General features: G+C 32.9%; 1 protein-coding gene across 5 annotated transcripts in view; it reads left to right on the top strand.

The window, feature by feature from the left end:
* The window catches only part of LOC145734535 (uncharacterized), a 94276-nt gene that overhangs the window by 61954 nt on the left and 13698 nt on the right, over positions 1–18624 (top strand). For all 5 annotated transcript variants that reach the window (XM_081987977.1, XM_081987975.1, XM_081987974.1 and 2 more), the window contains 4 exons: positions 5309–5617; positions 9150–9478; positions 13490–13682; positions 14291–14412. In XM_081987977.1, the coding sequence (XP_081844103.1) occupies positions 5309–5617; positions 9150–9478; positions 13490–13682; positions 14291–14412 (953 nt within the window). The remainder of the gene's footprint in view (positions 1–5308; positions 5618–9149; positions 9479–13489; positions 13683–14290; positions 14413–18624) is intronic.

The raw sequence follows: 18624 nt of genomic DNA, 5'->3' as shown, positions 1-18624 counted from the left end.
AGTCTATTCAAATCGATTCAACTATACCATCTCGTAGAAATTAGCATCAAGCCACGCTCCAATAAAAATCACCTCATCCGACCATAAATTCCTCATTAGTTTCTGAAACAACGTTTAAACCAAAAACCCCGTTCTCTCTCTGTATTTATTCCGCCACATGTGCATATCAGCTTGGGTTTAATTGCGTTCGAAAAAACAAACAACCGACGCCGTTTTGGCTTTTGGTTACCAGAAACAATAAAAAAAACGAAGGTTTGGTGTGACGTTCACTCGCCTCTAAGACCGGATATAGATACCGACAAAAACGTGCCTGCATGTGAATTTTAACCCGTCTCGAATCGACTTTGGGTGAGTCCAATGCACTATTATTAACAATTTAACCATGTCTTTTAGGCAACACAAAGAATTACTGTTTAATCAAGTTGAAATCAAAAGAGAGAACCATTTAAGCATTTAGTAAATGTTACTATAAAGATGACTTAGGTTTGTTTTGACTAGAATTGATAAAACTTGTAGGAACTGAGAAGGAAAAAGGTTGTTCGAAAGGTAGAAATCTTCTGAATGTCATTGTCGTGCAACTTCACTAGAATTACTGATAAGTCTTGTAGGAACTAAGAAGGATGAAGATTGTTCAAAAGGTAGAAATCTACAAAAACAAATTTTTTCTTCATGTAAATTATACCCTAGAAAGACTGTGAAGGAAGAGGATGCTTCAAGAGGTGGAAATATTCTGAATTGTATTGTTTTCTCAAGTGATGGATTACTTGACTAGAATTGATAAGATCTGGGAGAAGAAAAAAGGTTGTTCGAAAGGTAGAAATCTTCTAAATGTCATTGTTGTGCAACTTGCCTACAATTGATAAGTCTTGTAGGAACTAAGAAGGATGAAGATTGTTCAAAAGGTAGAAATCTACAAAAACTAATTTTTTCTTCATGTAAAGGATACCCTAGAAAGATTGTGAAGGAAGAGGATGCTCCAGGTGAAAATCTTCGAATTTTGTTGTTTCTTCAAGTGATGGATAATTTGACTAGAATTGATAAGATCTGGGAGAAGGAAAAAAGATGTTCAGAAGGTAGAAATATTCTGAATGTTATTGTTCTTTTAAGTGATGGTTAACTTGAGAAGAATAAGACTTGAGAGAAGAAAACAGATGCTTCAGAAGGTAAAAATCTTTAGAACTCCATTGTAAAAGATAACTTAACTAAAATTGTTAAGACCTGTAAAAATTGAGAAAAAAGAAGATTGTTCAGATGGTAGAAATCTACAGAATTACATTGTTTCTTCTTGTAAATTAGAATTGATGAGACCTGTAGGGACAGTAAGCATCAGATGATGAAAATCTTCGAATGTTGTTGTTTCTTCAAGTGATAGATAATTTCACTAGAATTGTTAAGATCTGGGAGAAGGAAAAAAGATGTTCAGAAGGTAGAAATATTCTGAATGTTATATTGTTCCTTCAAGTGATGGTTAACTTGAGAAGAATAAGACTTGAGAGAAGGAAACAGATGCTTCAGAAGGTAAAAATCTTTAGAACTCCATTGTAAAAGATAACTTAACTAAAATTGTTAAGACCTGTAAAAATTGAGAAAAAAGAAGATTGTTCAGATGGTAGAAATCTACAGAATTACATTGTTTCTTCTTGTAAATTAGAATTGATGAGACCTGTAGGGACAGTAAGCATCAGATGATGAAAATCTTCGAATGTTGTTGTTTCTTCAAGTGATAGATAATTTCACTAGAATTGTTAAGATCTGGGAGAAGGAAAAAAGATGTTCAGAAAGTAGAAATATTCTGAATGTTATATTGTTCCTTCAAGTGATGGTTAACTTGAGAAGAATAAGACTTGAGAGAAGGAAACAGATGCTTCAGAAGGTAAAAATCTTTAGAACTCCATTGTAAAAGATAACTTAACTAAAATTGTTAAGACCTGTAAAAATTGAGAAAAAAGAAGATTGTTCAGATGGTAGAAATCTACAGAATTACATTGTTTCTTCTTGTAAATTAGAATTGATGAGACCTGTAGGGACAGTAAGCATCAGATGATGAAAATCTTCGAATGTTGTTGTTTCTTCAAGTGATAGATAATTTCACTAGAATTGTTAAGATCTGGGAGAAGGAAAAAAGATGTTCAGAAGGTAGAAATATTCTGAATGTTATATTGTTCCTTCAAGTGATGGTTAACTTGAGAAGAATAAGACTTGAGAGAAGAAAACAGATGCTTCAGAAGGTAAAAATCTTTAGAACTCCATTGTAAAAGATAACTTAACTAAAATTGTTAAGACCTGTAAAAATTGAGAAAAAAGAAGATTGTTCAGATGGTAGAAATCTACAGAATTACATTGTTTCTTCTTGTAAATTAGAATTGATGAGACCTGTAGGGACAGTAAGCATCAGATGATGAAAATCTTCGAATGTTGTTGTTTCTTCAAGTGATAGATAATTTCACTAGAATTGTTAAGATCTGGGAGAAGGAAAAAAGGTGTTCAGAAGGTAGAAATATTCTGAATGTTATTGTTCTTTCAAGTGATGGTCTAGAATCTAGAATAGAGAGTCTAAAATGAGAAAAGGAAACAGATATTTCAGAAGGTGAAAATCTTCAGACGTTGTCTAAAATTGTTCAGACCTGTAAAAATTGAGAAGAAAGAAGATTATTCAGATGGTAGAAATCAACAGAATGTCATTGTTTCTTCGTATGATGGATAACTTGACCAATATTTATAAAACCTATAGGAACTGTAAAAGAAGAAGATTGTTCAGAAGATAGAAATCATCTAAATGTTATTGTTTCTTTGTGATAGATAACATGATTAGAACTGATAAGATCTGTATGAACTGAGAAGGAGGAAGATGCTTCAGGAGGTAGAAATCTTCGTAGAAAATATAATATTCAACTAAATTATATATTTTATTTTTAATTATATTTTTTCAACAGATTTTGACTAAGAATTCATTCTCCTGAAATTATCGACTGTTTATTAAAAAAATTTATAATTTTTGACTAAAAATTCAAAATATAGTCTTTCCCAACTGTGATTTTTACAAAATTACTTCTATTAAAATTAGTTTCGGTTCAAAACCCTAAATTTTGGCTTTTTTAATGGGAATTTTCCAGAATTTTGAATTATCATAAAAAAATATGAGATTTCAAGTAAAATTTGACTGGGAATTCAAAATTTAGCCATTTAGGACAGTTAATTGAAAAAATTTCAACTAAAACTTTATATTCAACCCAATTTGGATAGAAATTTAAGATTTAGTCATTTACAATTAATCCAGATTTTTTTCACCTTAAATTTTATTTGCAAATGCAAACAAAACTGTGAAGATACACTAAGCACAAAAATCAATATTATATAGGGAAAATCAAAGTTTTAGAGAATTACTGAAGCACTTAGCAGACTGTTTTCAGCCAGTAACTCCCTACAACTTTCTATTTTACATTTTTGAACAGGTCACGTGACGTTGATCTGTCAATATTAATATTACTGACAGATTATACCTAAAAGAAAAACTTGGTTCTAACCCAAACTTAGATTAGTCTGGATACGAAATACTGAAAACCGTTCTCAGAATGAAATGAACCTTTCAAAGTGATGTGTACAATGCTAAAATAAACCTTCCAACATTCTGAAAATCTGATCAATACCTTCAAATAGGGTTATAAAAACTACGAATTGATAAAAAACATTCTTGGAATAATATTTTTGGTCGTTTTAGATGATTAACTTGAATTTGCATACTTAACTAACTAAAATAATGTAAGTTTTCGTTGTTACTCACCAAATAACAACTCACCATGTGCATTTATTCTGATTCTATGAAGTATAATTTGGTTACTTAGTGTTAATGTGCCTTTTCTAGAATGATCATTGTATTAGTTGTACTGTAATTAGTAAAACCTGGTTTACCTTGTAGTACTAATACAAAAAGACGTATAAATTACAAAAACTGCTAATAAATAAGCAGCAAATGCAAAAAATAGAATGGTTGATAAACTTATCGCGGTTTAAAACTGCTGTAACGTCAATGTTGTTTATGCATTAAAAAAATTCCATTTTTCTGGAAAATTTCCCTAATTAATTCTAATATAAAACAACGATGGTATATCGTAATTCCAGGTATACGTTCACAAATTTGAATGTAGTTTTCCCTTTAATCAGCCGCCAGTTTTATGGCATCTGGTTAAGTAAATATTAGTAAACAAGAGTTAGTTACACCACCCACACCAACACATTCTAACATACAAGCTGATAAGGACAATTTTTGTGAAAGCACTAATATTGTTACTATAGAATTTGACCGTGAGTGTTTCACCATAACATTAGGAATATTTATGGTAAAATCAGTGTGAAATGTAAATAATAAAGTCAAAAGTCATCGACTGACCGGACATCTTCTAGTCCAGATGTTCACTCAGTTAATTATTGAATGTTTTTAATGAAGATTGTGCTTCGTATTATGATGTAGTTTGTTGAACATACACGCCATATCCAATCGATGACCTTCGTGCAACCTAATTAACTACTCACATTATTAAGTGCGATTTTGTTATTAAAGTCCAAGTACACACAACGTATATGGACGCTGTTTGTGGCGATTTACGCGAATTTCTCACAATCACCAAACAATGTTTTATTTCTAGTAGAAGACGTGCTCTTAAGCAGGAAACGTATCATCTGACCCACATAAAACATCTAAAGCTGTCACTTCAAATTTTTCATTATTTATGAGTGGACCGTAAAGAACCGCAAGTTAAATAGAGCCTAAATTGATTGATCAAAAACAGGAGGCCTATTTTTCAATTATAATGATCGTCCGGCATTCATTATCGACGAAGGATGAGAAAGCGAGTAAACGTATTATAATTTAAAAAAATTTATTTTAATATGGCTTAAACTGAAGAATTAACAACCAATCTAGATTAGAAAAAAGGACGAGTAATTCTTTTACACTCTTTTCTAACCTTAGCTAACCTAACCCAGCAATAGACCATTCCAGAAAACGTGACTAAACTTTAAAAAACACATTTTTTAACAATTCGAATGGCCTATTTTAATACCTCTTCATTATTAACCTTTTACTCACTTCAAAAATATCAATGAAGCAAAATTCACCACTTTACCACATTCTTATTACAAACACATGTTCTTGAAAGTATTACCAATCCGAGCAACTGAGGTCAGCAACGTAATAACCATTTAATACCACGAGTGTTGACATTAAGAGAAATTCTTTTAAAGAATGTTAACCTAAACCTGTATGTTTGCTATTACACTGCATTTTTTCAGTTTTTATAATTTTTTCCAGGATCTTCTCCCGATCTGATGCCAAGTATTATGGGCGTATTTGATGCGTACATCATCCACAAAGAATCGAATCGTTCCTACAAAACGTCCACGCCAAAACGCTCGCATCAGCTGAATAATTTCGCCCATTTGTCACCGTGCGTTCAGAAAATTCTGAGCAACGTGCCCGAGCAGGAGATCAGCAAAAAGTTCAGCTCAGAAGAAACTCTCGGACCGAGAAGGAATCGGTTCAGTTATCGGAGTATGAGAAGCAGCGATAAGAACAACGCTTTGAATAGAAGTAACGAAAGTTTGGACATTATTTCACCAGGTTGGTATTCCTTCTGAGCTGTTTAAACTTATTATTATTTCTTTGGAAGCATTTCTTCTATTTCTAAAGCTTCCCGTCTAGTTATGATTTTACTAAAATTACGTTTACGTTATGTTAAAATATTTTTCTGACATTTAAAAATTAGTAACCAGTTATGATCTGCAAATTTCAAGGTAAATTGGACGTTGGTAAAGATTCTACATGTAGTTGTAAATTTGTGGTTTTAAATGAAATTCTGAGCATTTCAAGCTAAATTTGCACTTGGTGGAGATTCTAGAAAAATTGTTGCACTTTTTAGAGGCTTTTGGCATTTCTAAATAACTGTCCGGTGGTAAATTTGTAGTTTTCAATCAAAATTTGAACATTCCAAGCTAAACTGAAGGTTGAAGGAGATTCTAGGAGTATTTTGCCTTTTTTTCAATATTTTTTTTTGACAGTTCAGGACTATTTAGAGACTTGTGGCATTTCTAAATAATTACCCAGTGATAAATTTGATAAAAATCTGAGCATTATAAGTAAATTGGAAGTTGGCGGGGATTCTAGAAATATTTTAGCATTTTTTCAAGATTTTTTGAGAGTTCAGGACTATTTAGAGACTTCTAACATTTCTAAATAACTATCCGGTTGTAAATTTGTAGTTTTCAATCAAAATCTGAGCATTCCAAGTAAATTGGCGGGGATTCTACAAGTATTTTGACATTTTTTAAAGATTTTTTAAGAGTTCAGAACTATTTAGAGGCTTCTGACATTTCTAAATAACTCTCCGGTTGTAAATTTGTAGTTTTCAATCAAAATCTGAGCATTCCAAGGAAATTGGAAGTTGGTGATTATTCCACAAGTATTTTGGCATTTTTTCATAATTTTTTTGATAGTTCAGGACTATTTAGAGACTTCTGACATTTCTAAATAATTATCCAGTTGTAAATTTGTAGTTTTCAATCAAAATCTGAGCATTCCAAGTAAATTGGAAGTTGGTGGTGATTCTACAAGTATTTTAGCATTTTTTCAAGATTTTTTGAGAGTTCAGGACTATTTAGAGACTTCTGACATTTCTAAATAACTATCCAGTTGTAAATTTGTAGTTTTCAATTAAAATCTGAGCATTCCAAGTAAATTGGCGGGGATTCTACGAGTATTTTGACATTTTTTAAGATTTTTTGAAAGTTCAGGACTATATGAGAGACTTCTGACATTTCTAAATAACTATCCGGTTGTAAATTTGTAGTTTTCAAACAAAATCTGAGCATTCCAAGTAAATTGGAAGTTGGCAGGGATTCTACAAATATTTTAGCATTTTTTCAAGATTTTTTGAGAGTTCAGGACTATTTAGAGACTTCTGACATTTCTAAATAACTATCCAGTTGTAAATTTGTAGTTTTCAATCAAAATCTGAGCATTCCAAGTTAATTAGAAGTTGGTGGTGATTCTACAAGTATTTTAGCATTTTTTCAAATTTTTTTTGAGAGTTCAGGACTATTTAGAGACTTCTGACATTTCTAAATAACTATCCGGTTGTAAATTTGTAGTTTTCAAACAAAATCTGAGCATTCCAAGTAAATTGGAAGTTGACGGGGATTTTACAAGTATTTTAGCATTTTTTTAAGATTTTTAAGAGTTCAGGACTATTTAGAGGCTTCTGACATTTCTAAATAACTCTCCGGTTGTAAATTTGTAGTTTTCAATCAAAATCTGAGCATTCCAAGGAAATTGGAAGTTGGTGATTATTCCACAAGTGTTTTGGCATTTTTTCATAATTTTTTTGATAGTTCAGGACTATTTAGAGACTTCTGACATTTCTAAATAACTGTCCGGTGGTAAATTTGTAGTTTTCAATCAAAATTTGAGCATTCCAAGCTAAACTGAAGGTTAGAGGGGATTCTAGGAGTATTTTGCCTTTTTTTCATAATTTTTTTGACAGTTCAGGACTATTTAGAGACTTGTGGCATTTCTAAACAATTACCCAGTGGTAAATTTGATCAAAACCTGAGCATTCTAAGTAAATTGGAAGTTGGCGGGGATTCTACAAGTATTTTGACATTTTTTTAAGATTTTTTTGATAGTTCAGGACTATTTAGAGGCTTCTGACATTTCTAAATAACTCTCCGGTTGTAAGTTTGTAGTTTTCAATCAAAATCTGAGCATTCCAAGGAAATTGGAAGTTGGTGATTATTCCACAAGTATTTTGGCATTTTTTCATAATTTTTTTGATAGTTCAGGACTATTTAGAGACTTCTGACATTTCTAAATAACTATCCAGTTGTAAATTTGTAGTTTTCAATTAAAATCTGAGCATTCCAAGTAAATTGGCGGGGATTCTACAAGTATTTTGACATTTTTTAAGATTTTTTGAAAGTTCAGGACTATATGAGAGACTTCTGACATTTCTAAATAACTATCCGGTTGTAAATTTGTAGTTTTCAAACAAAATCTGAGCATTCCAAGTAAATTGGAAGTTGGCAGGGATTCTACAAATATTTTAGCATTTTTTCAAGATTTTTTGAGAGTTCAGGACTATTTAGAGACTTCTGACATTTCTAAATAACTATCCAGTTGTAAATTTGTAGTTTTCAATCAAAATCTGAGCATTCCAAGTTAATTAGAAGTTGGTGGTGATTCTACAAGTATTTTAGCATTTTTTCAAATTTTTTTTGAGAGTTCAGGACTATTTAGAGACTTCTGACATTTCTAAATAACTATCCGGTTGTAAATTTGTAGTTTTCAAACAAAATCTGAGCATTCCAAGTAAATTGGAAGTTGACGGGGATTCTACAAGTATTTTAGCATTTTTTTAAGATTTTTAAGAGTTCAGGACTATTTAGAGACTTCTGACATTTCTAAATAACTATCCGGTTGTAAATTTGTAGTTTTCAATCAGAATCTGATCATTTAAAGTTAAATCGACAGTTGATGGGGATTCTAGAAGTGTCCTGGCATTATTTAAAGCTTTTTATAAACGTAAAAAGTCTCTAAATGCTTCTGACATGACATGACAGCTTTTATACCAGTTTTTACATGTTAACAACGTTTGTCATTAACTATACAGCTAAAAGCAATTAACTAGTAAGGGTATATTGTAGTTTCAAAATAATTCTAGAAACATCTGGTATCTTTAAAAACACTCTTGGCAGGTTTAGCATTGTTTAGAGGCTGTTGGCCTTTCAATCTGACTATCCAGTTGTAAATTTGTACTTTTCAATCAAAATTTGAGCATTTAAAGTTAAGTAGAGGGTTACTAAAAGCTTTCTTGAGTTCTTATAACTTATTTGTCAAGTTTTATTAGTATCCAGACATCTCTGGAATTTCCAAATTACTTTAATAGATAATTTATAGTTTACAATTTTAATTTATATAATTTAGGAGGTTTCTGGTATTTTCCAAACATTAGAAACTGTTGAGGCAACCAGACTCTGCTTATGTTAAAACATTTTACAAACTGCTACCAAAAAAGTATAAAAATAACACACTTTTGAGTAATTCCTTCTGCGGCAACCAGTTTTTGAGATATTGTATCAAACTAGTGTCGATTTTTCAGGTGTTCACAAGATGCTGTCCAATCTACAAGACTCCGAACTGGTGATCAGCACTAGTAACCTCAGTTTGAACAAAAACACTTCAGTGCAAAAGAATCAGTCGTATTTGTTTTCGCGCAACACCAGTGTACGGGTAAAACACCATCAAAACGAATCTAGTGACAGCAGTGAAACTAATAATGTAGTGAATGACAGTGTGGAACCAGTTAACTCTAGTGACGGAAATAGTGAAGATTATGTGGCGACACCTTTGGGCAGTTACTTGCACTCGGATAAAGGGATTGTGTCCAGAACGCCGGTCGGTAGGAAGAATTTGGGAAAGTATTTGCAGGTGAGTGAATGACGTAGCTTACTTTTAACCAAAGTACACTTGTTTTGCACTAATTGCTCAATCTAACCTCAATTGTAAATGTTTGTTACATTTTTGCACCCATACATTCTGTACTGTATCAATTTTTGTGGGATAGGCAAATTTACATTCTCCAAGATTGGCGCCGCTGTCTAATTAGAAGGCCTACGGCAACATTGCAGTGATGTATACAAACACCTTTCGTAATTCCTAAATATACGCACACATCCTCGTCTATATTGAATTAATAGTTAAATCTGAAAGACAATTATGAGGTGGAGATGGTTGGAGAAAGGTAAGCCGCATTGCGTTACACCCACCACCAGTTGCGCCACCTACAGTTTTGGTCGAAATTATGTCATATTCGAGATGGAATTGTTATGGTAATGAACGATGCTTATGGGTTGACCTTCGCATTTTGAGAACGTAAACAAATTAGTTTTGGTTTTTAGTTAAGTGTCTGTCATTAATTATTCCATGCGTTCGGGGGTGGATGGCAAGGTAAATCAGAGAAATACTGAGTCAGAATTGTTTTAATATTCTGCAATTCTGTCATAAACCAACATTGTTATTTTGAATATTATTGCAAGAATTAGTGTAGAGTGGACAGGAACGAATGAAATTTAGATATTGTCTAACCCAACCAAAACACCACTGCCAAACAAAATATTGTTTCAATGCAGCTTTAACAAATTCACAAAAAAAACCCTGTGCATGAATTATATAGTTTAATCTATTTAGTATTCATGACTAAACTATTACGTGCAACCTTTGAATTCATCACTTCCATAAAACAAAGAAGGAATTATGGCACATTCTAGCTTCCTAACAGAATCATCAGACTTTATTTAGTTGAACAATGAAATCATTAGAAAACACCAATATTAACGACTTGAAATAATAAGAGAACATTACAAAGTATATATTTGTATTAGAGAATTTAGTGGAAATCAAACATTCTCTCTAATTAATAATCCTTTACACCGATGTTGATTAGATTACTTTGCATAGTAGAGAGTTTTGCTTGATTGATTGCATTCCAGTTTTTACTTGGAAGATTCAAATCTGTATCTTGCCTTATCTACGTCCACTATACTCTCTCCAATTTCAATTCGTTGATCCTGTCAGTAATAAATAACGTTTTACTCCAAAAAAATTGATATTTGCGCAGATGATAGGAGTGGAAGAGAGATTGCTCCGATGAATTTTAAAGTGCAAAAATGTTTATTTCGTGTCTTTTTGTTAATTAATGTAGTTACAGCATTCGGTAGAATATAAAACTAAATAAATAATTCGGTTAGATTGACAGGTAGAATGACAAGCATTTAACCACATTGCAGACCATAGAATTTTCTTTAAACTGACCTATACAGGGTGGTCGATATTAGGAAAACGGCAAAATATCACTTTTTGAAAAATTCAGGTTTTAGCGCATAATTGCTTTCGGGCTTCTAGATTTTAAATATTTTCAGTTTTGAAGCAAAAGTTGCTACCAACTTTACAATTTTAAATAAAACACCCTATATTATTAGGTATAGTACCACGTATACACCCTATATAATAGTATATTATTATATTTCTAGATTCTCCTAAAGATTTCAAGTACCTTTCATGTATCATAACCTATATCTATATTCAACTGTTTTCGATATATTTAACGTTTGAAATTTTGACATTTTGAAGTGTCATAGCTTCTAACCAGAATGAAATAAATGGTTTGCATGAACCTATCTTTTAACTTGTTCTGATTTATGCTTAGGCCATACTACAAAGTTTGACAGGTGTCAATATTTTAACTCAAAATGTCAAAATTAAAAATGTTACCAGATGATAGATCTGAAAAAGTTTAGATAGAGCATGCAAACCGTTTGGCTCTATTTTCATCTGATTAATAGCTTTCAGTTCAAATTATAAACAAAACTCGTATTCAATTCACGTTAGGTTAAATTAGGGTTGTGCGGTGTTCTGAACGGTCAATAATCCTCAATTAAGGCTTTGGCAGCCTTAAACAAGCAAATTTCATAGAGAAACACGAACAAAATCAATTGTAATGGTTCTAGAAGCTTTCAAAACTTTCCAAAAAGTCTCAGAAGTTTCCGGAAAGTTCTAAAAAGTAACAGAACGTTCCAGAAGCTTCCAGAGAGTCTCAAAAGCTTCCAGAAAAAAGCAGAATTGGTTAAAAGCTACTGGAGTGCCTTAGAAGCGTCCAGGTTGCAATTTTCCCACTTATTTGAGTTGTTATAGCAAGTTTTGTCAGTTTGGAGTTGGGTGAGATTAAATTAGGGTCGTGCAGTGTACGAAACGGTCAATAATCCTCAATTAAGGCTTTGGGAGCCTTAAACAAGCAAATTTCATAGAGAAACACGAACAAAATCAATTGTAATGGTTCTAGAAGCTTTCAAAACTTTCCAAAAAGTCTCAGAAGTTTCCGGAAAGTTCTAAAAAGTGACAGAACGTTCCAGAATCTTCCAGAAAAAAGCAGAATTGGTTAAAAGCTACTGGAGTGTCTTAGTAAACTTGACCACAGTTAACCATCCAACATTCATGCACTGTTTCGTTTGAACCTAAACAACTGTCTTATTTGATTGTAAAGGTATGAACTTTTATATGTCGATGGATAGCTACTGCAATGGGCTTTCCACCAATATGCAACATTGGTTGATTGATTAAACAGTTTGACCAATAGGGGGCTTCAAACTTGACCACAATTAACCATCCAATTTTCATGCACTGTTCCGTTTGAACCTAAAAAACTGTCTTATTTGACTAAAAAGGTATGAACTTTTATATGTCGATGGATAGCTACTGCAATGGGCTTTACACCAGTATGCAACATTGGTTGATTGATTAAACAGTTTGACCAATAGGGGGCTTCAAACTTGACCACAGTTAACCATCCAACATTCATGCACTGTTTCGTTTGAACCTAAACAACTGTCTTATTTGAGTGACAAGGTATGGATTTTTATATGTCGATGGATAACTAGTGCAATGGGCTTTCCACCAATCTGCAACATTGGTTGATTGACTATACAGTTTGACCAATAGGGGGCTTCAAACTTGACCACAATTAACCATCCAATTTTCATGCACTGTTCCGTTTGAACCTAAAAAACTGTCTTATTTGACTAAAAAGGTATGAACTTTTATATGTCGATGGATAGCTACTGCAATGGGCTTTACACCGGTATGCAACATTGGTTGATCGGTTATACAGTTTGGCCGCTAGAGGGCTTCAAATTGTTACCAACAGTTAAAACTGACAGAAAGTCTCAGAAGCTTCTACAAGGTCTCAGAAGCTCCCAGAAAAATGCAAGATGACTGAAAATCATCATCAATCATGTACAGGGTGGTCTATTTAAAGCAGTAAAGTTACTCGCGGAATTACCTAGAAAGTGGTAATAATCATCGCCATGTCGAAATAATTTGCTTAACTCTTCTTAATCTCTAACATAAGCTTCATATTTTTCGTTTTATTTAAAATAACCAAAGTTACCATATTGATGTTTGAAAACGATTCAATGACAGATTTTTTGATTAACCAAATTGAATCAACTACAATGCAACTGTTTATTACATCCAGTCCTTTTCATTGTAAAACAGCGTCAATTGTTCTTCAAGTGATAAGGCGCTTCCTGTAAAAAATGCCTTCTAGACTAGACATTAACAATAGAGAGGTGATTGTTGCTTGCACACACACATTCAATTTCTTTATACCTTTGAAGCGTCGAATGGCTGAATTATGTAGAGTCAAACATGGCCGCAGGACTGCACGCCATCCCGATCTAATCCTTATTGCAAAATTATGTAAAAAAATCACCTCTCTCGACCGCACATTGAAGATGTCTTATCTGCGACACGCTCGCCGTGTGCATAGCTAAATGCGGTTCTCGCCTCAATATCTCCAGAACGATCTTCCGATGCAAATTGGCATATAAAATGTCTTGGCTTTGTCGTGCAATTTTCCTAAAAAAAAATAACTTACACTTTCAGGTTCCTAGCGAAGGTTCTACCGGCGTGACCAATAGTACTGCGTCCTCCGAGGTGTCCCGTCCAGTGTCCCTGACCAGTTTGGGTTCCTGCTCGTCTTCAGGAAGCAGTAACGGCCATTTGCACCAACCTGGTTCAGCTTATTTAGCATCAGCTGAAAGTTTAGACAGTGATCCTGAACCTGCTGGAAGTCAAGGTATGTCACTTAACAAAATATTTAACAAGCACTCTGCACAGACACCCAGTATGTTTTTATTGAATATAATTGGCTTGGCCTACAGTGAAAACCTACACATTTGTTATTCTACCCACTGTAATGGACATACGAACATATTATGAAAATTGATTTTTTGTCCTACTTGGGAATAAAAATTGATTCTACATCAAACTTGAGACCGGTAAAAGTCAACAGTTTTTTTAACAGCCCATTCAGTCTGCCCACTTTAGATTTCTTTGGGAATTATCGCACGAACCCAGGTATTTTTGGGTGCTTATGCCACACTGAAAACTAAACTTACATTCTACAAGTTTGTTGATTATCAAGCTACAATAACAATGCTAAAGTTTAGATATTTTGGCTCACAGTTTCTGTCGCTTTATTTTATTAAGGCGATAACTCCTTCTGAGAGTGTAGGAAGCTATCAGACAGGTACCAAAAAATTCATTATGTATACATTCAACCAGAGATTTATGAACAAAAACTAAAGAGTTATAAATGGAGCTGTTTTATCATATTTCCCCGAATCGTCAGCAGTGTGTAGGTCGAAAACAAATTTAAATTATCTGATATTTTTCTGATTTTAGGATCAGCAGACAGTGGAATAGCCGAACAGGAACAACCGTCCATCAGTCCCGAACAACGGGTGCTCCAGGAAGTGTTGGACACTGAAACCGTCTACGTAGCCGATCTCCAGGAAGTCATACAGGTAAGCTAATCTCCATAAAGCAACCTTGCACACACGTGTTCTGCTTGTCCCGGTATTAGCCTACAAAATGTAAGTGGTTGTAGTGATAAATCGTGGGCGGGTTATGTCGTGTAAGTTGATAATCAATTGATAACCGGACGGATTATGGGTGGCAACCTTAACCTGAAAACCTATTTGTTGTATTTGGATGAACAGTGGCGTGTAATATGTTTGTATAAATGTGAATTTAATGCTTAGGATTGGTCAAAAAAAGCAGTTTTCAGCTTTTTTTTGACTAATCACAAATTACTGTGCTGTGATTTAAGCAAATAATGCAAATAATGCACATTGAAACTTATAATAAAATGCTTTGAATACAGTTGAAGTAAACGGTTTTGATATCGTTCGTATCAGTTTTTTAGCTCCATGGATTGTTTTATACTTTTTTCTATTCCAGCCCTGTGTTTTTAATAAGTCACAGTAAAAACCAGTCTATTGGTTTCTTAGATACGATATTTTTCTGTTTTATTGAAACCACCATTGTAAAGGCTTTTTTTAAAAAAATCTCAAGCGTTTGAGCAGTTTGGAGGCTGTTTAAAATGTAGCAATTCATCAACCTTTTTCCTCTTGATCGATATTACACATTTTGTCGATAAATTTGGCACTTTGAAAAAAAAAAAACAGGATAAAACGTTGTACACAAATTTAAAACTGTTCAAAGTTAGTTTGTTCTTAAAACGGAAATTTACTGAACATCCTGCTAATTTTATAATCCAATAACTAACGTTCGTTCATTTGCACTGTGAATGATGGATGAAAACTGACTAATAAACATGTCTGGATATGTAAGATAAAGTTAAAAACACACACATTGAATGTTTTAAAATCGATTCTTGGTTGTTTACACTACATTACATTTGAGAAAATGTTCTTCGCTGTTATTGTTGTTTAAACCTGGAACAAAGTGAGAAAACTTAATATTTAAAGATGATAACATTCTTTTGGACATGTTTTCGCATCTGGCACATATCCATCAAGCTGCAGCTAAAATTAAAGGCCGCCAAAATTCAATTTATCTTCTGACCGCAATGCAATGCATTTTCAGGTACAAATTAGGCTAAGGTTACCGGGCCAGTACTGTTATTGCCGCTTAATGCCACTCATAATTACTTTATTTCATATACTTTCACGTAGCTTTCTTTCATTTTTCATTTCCGAACCTCCCCGTTTGCTCTACAATGTCACAAATTGTCGATGGTACCGAAAAGGAAGTGGTTTTCGCGTCCTTATTGGGTGACGTAACCGTTTCAAGGAACCATCGTCATTATGGGTGAAAGACCTTTTATATATGCGTTTGCATGCCATTATTCAGCATTAAGGGATTACGACGGGCCATTTTGAATTTTTTCCTTTTTGCTCTGCATGATAACGGTGTCCTGAAGAAGCTGCGGCAGTTTTGAAGGTCCACACTAACTTGCCTTGTACACGAAAGAGGCATTTGCGGGCTTGTACAAAGAACTTTACGAAACCCACGGAGTGGCCTTAATTAAGCCAAATATGGATGCCAATAAACTAAACCGGTCAAAGTTGCATAAGCGGACGACGCCATATTGGTTGATGCAGTTTACCTAGGATAGATTTTCCTCTATTCACGCAATCTTAACTAGAATAATTGCAAAACAATACAACACTCAGTATAATGGTTATTATTGACCAAAGCTTAGTATTTCACATTTGCAAGGTGTCCCAAAGTCTTTAATATGGTAAATTTTCATAATTACGTTATTGATTTAATGTGTAAGTTGCTGATGATGGTGTACTGATAGAATTTGTTAAGAGAATAGTTTCTAGTGGTTGTCGTGAGTTTTAAATGCCTAAAAAAGCTTGCCTAAGGTCTTAATCTTAAACTTTACTCCACCAGTCAATTTGTAGCTTTTAAAACCGTTCATCTAATGTGCAAAACCAAAAACTAGTTGAAGCAATGTCAAAATTCATAATCACATTAAAATAGAAAATATCATCAATATTCTAAGATGGTAGACAACAAGCAACACATGACTTGAGCCACCCTGTACAGGTATACAAATTTCAAAATTTTCCAACAGTTTTGTACATTATTTTTCGTATCTGTAAAGGTTTCAATGTATTTGCAAAGGAGTCCCATTAAAATTGGTGCAGAATCATGTTTAGTTAAGTTTAATTACTAAACTGTGTAAAATTGACTTTTAAATCACATAGAAACATGTCGATTTAACCGAGTTAGGGTTGGTTTTATAGGCTATAGTTATTTCCTTAACATAGAGTTAACTAAAAGTTTGACTCTGAGTTGAGTCGATAAGGTAAAATTTTGTTTCTCATCACTATTTTAAGGTTCCTATTGTCACGATTTTTGTTAAACTTTACTGTCAATTTCGAGATGCAGAAACATATTTTAGTTAGCTACAACCATTACAACTTTAACTAAACTATGTAAAACTGACTTTTAGTACTCTTGAAGGCATGTTTTGCCTATTTTAACAAATGCTAATAAGGTAAATAATAAACTTTGCCCTTACTGACGTGATTTTTGCCAAAGTTAACTGTCATTTTTTTTTTTTTTTTTTTTTTTTTTTTTTTTTTAGTTAATTATGTGTAAAACTGTTTTTAGTACTCTTAAGACGAAGATTACGTTATAATAATTACGTTATTAAAGGCCATTTTAACAGGTTTCAGTTAAACAAAGTGCCGATAAGATGATTTACTTTTTCATCATTTTAAATTGATCCTTAAACAGATATAATATTGATCTCTTCAGTAACAACCAAAATGGATGTCAGATATACGTTTCAAGGAAAAGTCGACCTTATGATTTTTGTGAAACCTTTTTTAGGATTATGCATTTAATTTAAAAATGTAAAACTGTTTTTCAAAATTTCAGTGTAAAGTTTTTTGATATTGCATTAGAACCCTCCTGGAGCAAAATAAAAAATTGCACTTTTAGCAAAAACGGCATTTTTTCAGTTTTGGAATAATTATAACTTTTTTATTTAAACTCTTATAATTTTTACTAAAACGCCATTAGAAAGAGGATAAAAAATACTACAAAATGAGCCAAAACAGGCCTCTCTAGCTCTTCATGTTACCGAGATATTGAATTTCAAAAAGTGGTAAAAAATACCCCTAATACCTCCCCATTCTTTCAATTTTTGTGAAAAATTAAAAATTTTAAAGTGATTTTTTTGTACTTATTTCACTTAATTTAAGGTCCTTTGGTATAAATACGTTTTTTGCTGTGCACTAGAACGCTCCTGGAGCAAAATAAAAAATTGCCAAAATTGCACTTTTAGCAAAAACGGCATTTTTTCAGTTTTGGAATAATTGTAACTTTTTTATTTAAACTCTTATAGTTTTCACTAAAACGCCATTAGAAAGAAGAAAAAAATACTACAAAATGAGCCAAAACAGGCCTCTCTAGCTCTTCATGTTACCGAGATATTGAATTTCAAAAAGCGGTTAAAAATACCCCTAATACCCCCCCATTCTTTCAATTTTTGTGAATAATGAAAATTTTTAATGTGCTTTTTTTGTACTTATTTCACTTAATTTAAGGTCCTTTGGTATAAATATGTTTTTTGCTGTGCATTAGAACCCTCCTGGAGCAAAATAAAAAATTGCCAAAATTGCACTTTTAGCAAAAACGGCATTTTTTCAGTTTTGGAATAATTGTAATTTTTTTATTTAAACTCTTATAGTTTTCACTAAAACGCCATTAGAAAGAGGATAAAAAATACTACAAATTGAGCCAAAACTTGCTTCTCTAGCTCTTCATGTTACCGAGATATTGAATTTCAAAAAGCGGTTATATTTAAAGAATGGTGCTAGTTAAAGGAACTGAACTGATCCGTCTGTAAAGTAGACATCAAAAAAGAGTCTACTGATCAAAATGTCTAAGAAATTCTGGTCTAAGCCATTGATCCCTAATTGCTTGATTTTTTGTGTAATTTTGAAATTTCCATACCAGTATTCTTTTCAACAGTCTTAAAAAGCTTTATCTGAGAAAGCTGTATCATCTGCATACTCTGTTACGATGACCTTATTCCTTGAAACTATAATTTGACCAACTGGCTTGAAAGCAGGGAACAGAGTTCTCCAGAGAAGGGTTGATAGAATGTGACAGAAGAAGTTGACATTCTTCCCTTGTTTCGAGAATACTCACCTCGGTGATAGTACAACTAAAAATTTGTAAACAAGAGA

Source organism: Ips typographus, linkage group LG10 (genome assembly GCF_016097725.1).
Source record: "Ips typographus isolate SLU linkage group LG10, UJ_Ityp_2.0, whole genome shotgun sequence".
NCBI lineage: Eukaryota > Metazoa > Arthropoda > Insecta > Coleoptera > Curculionidae > Ips > Ips typographus.
Note: the sequence above shows the minus strand (reverse complement) of the source record. Positions and strands in the feature narration are given on the sequence as shown.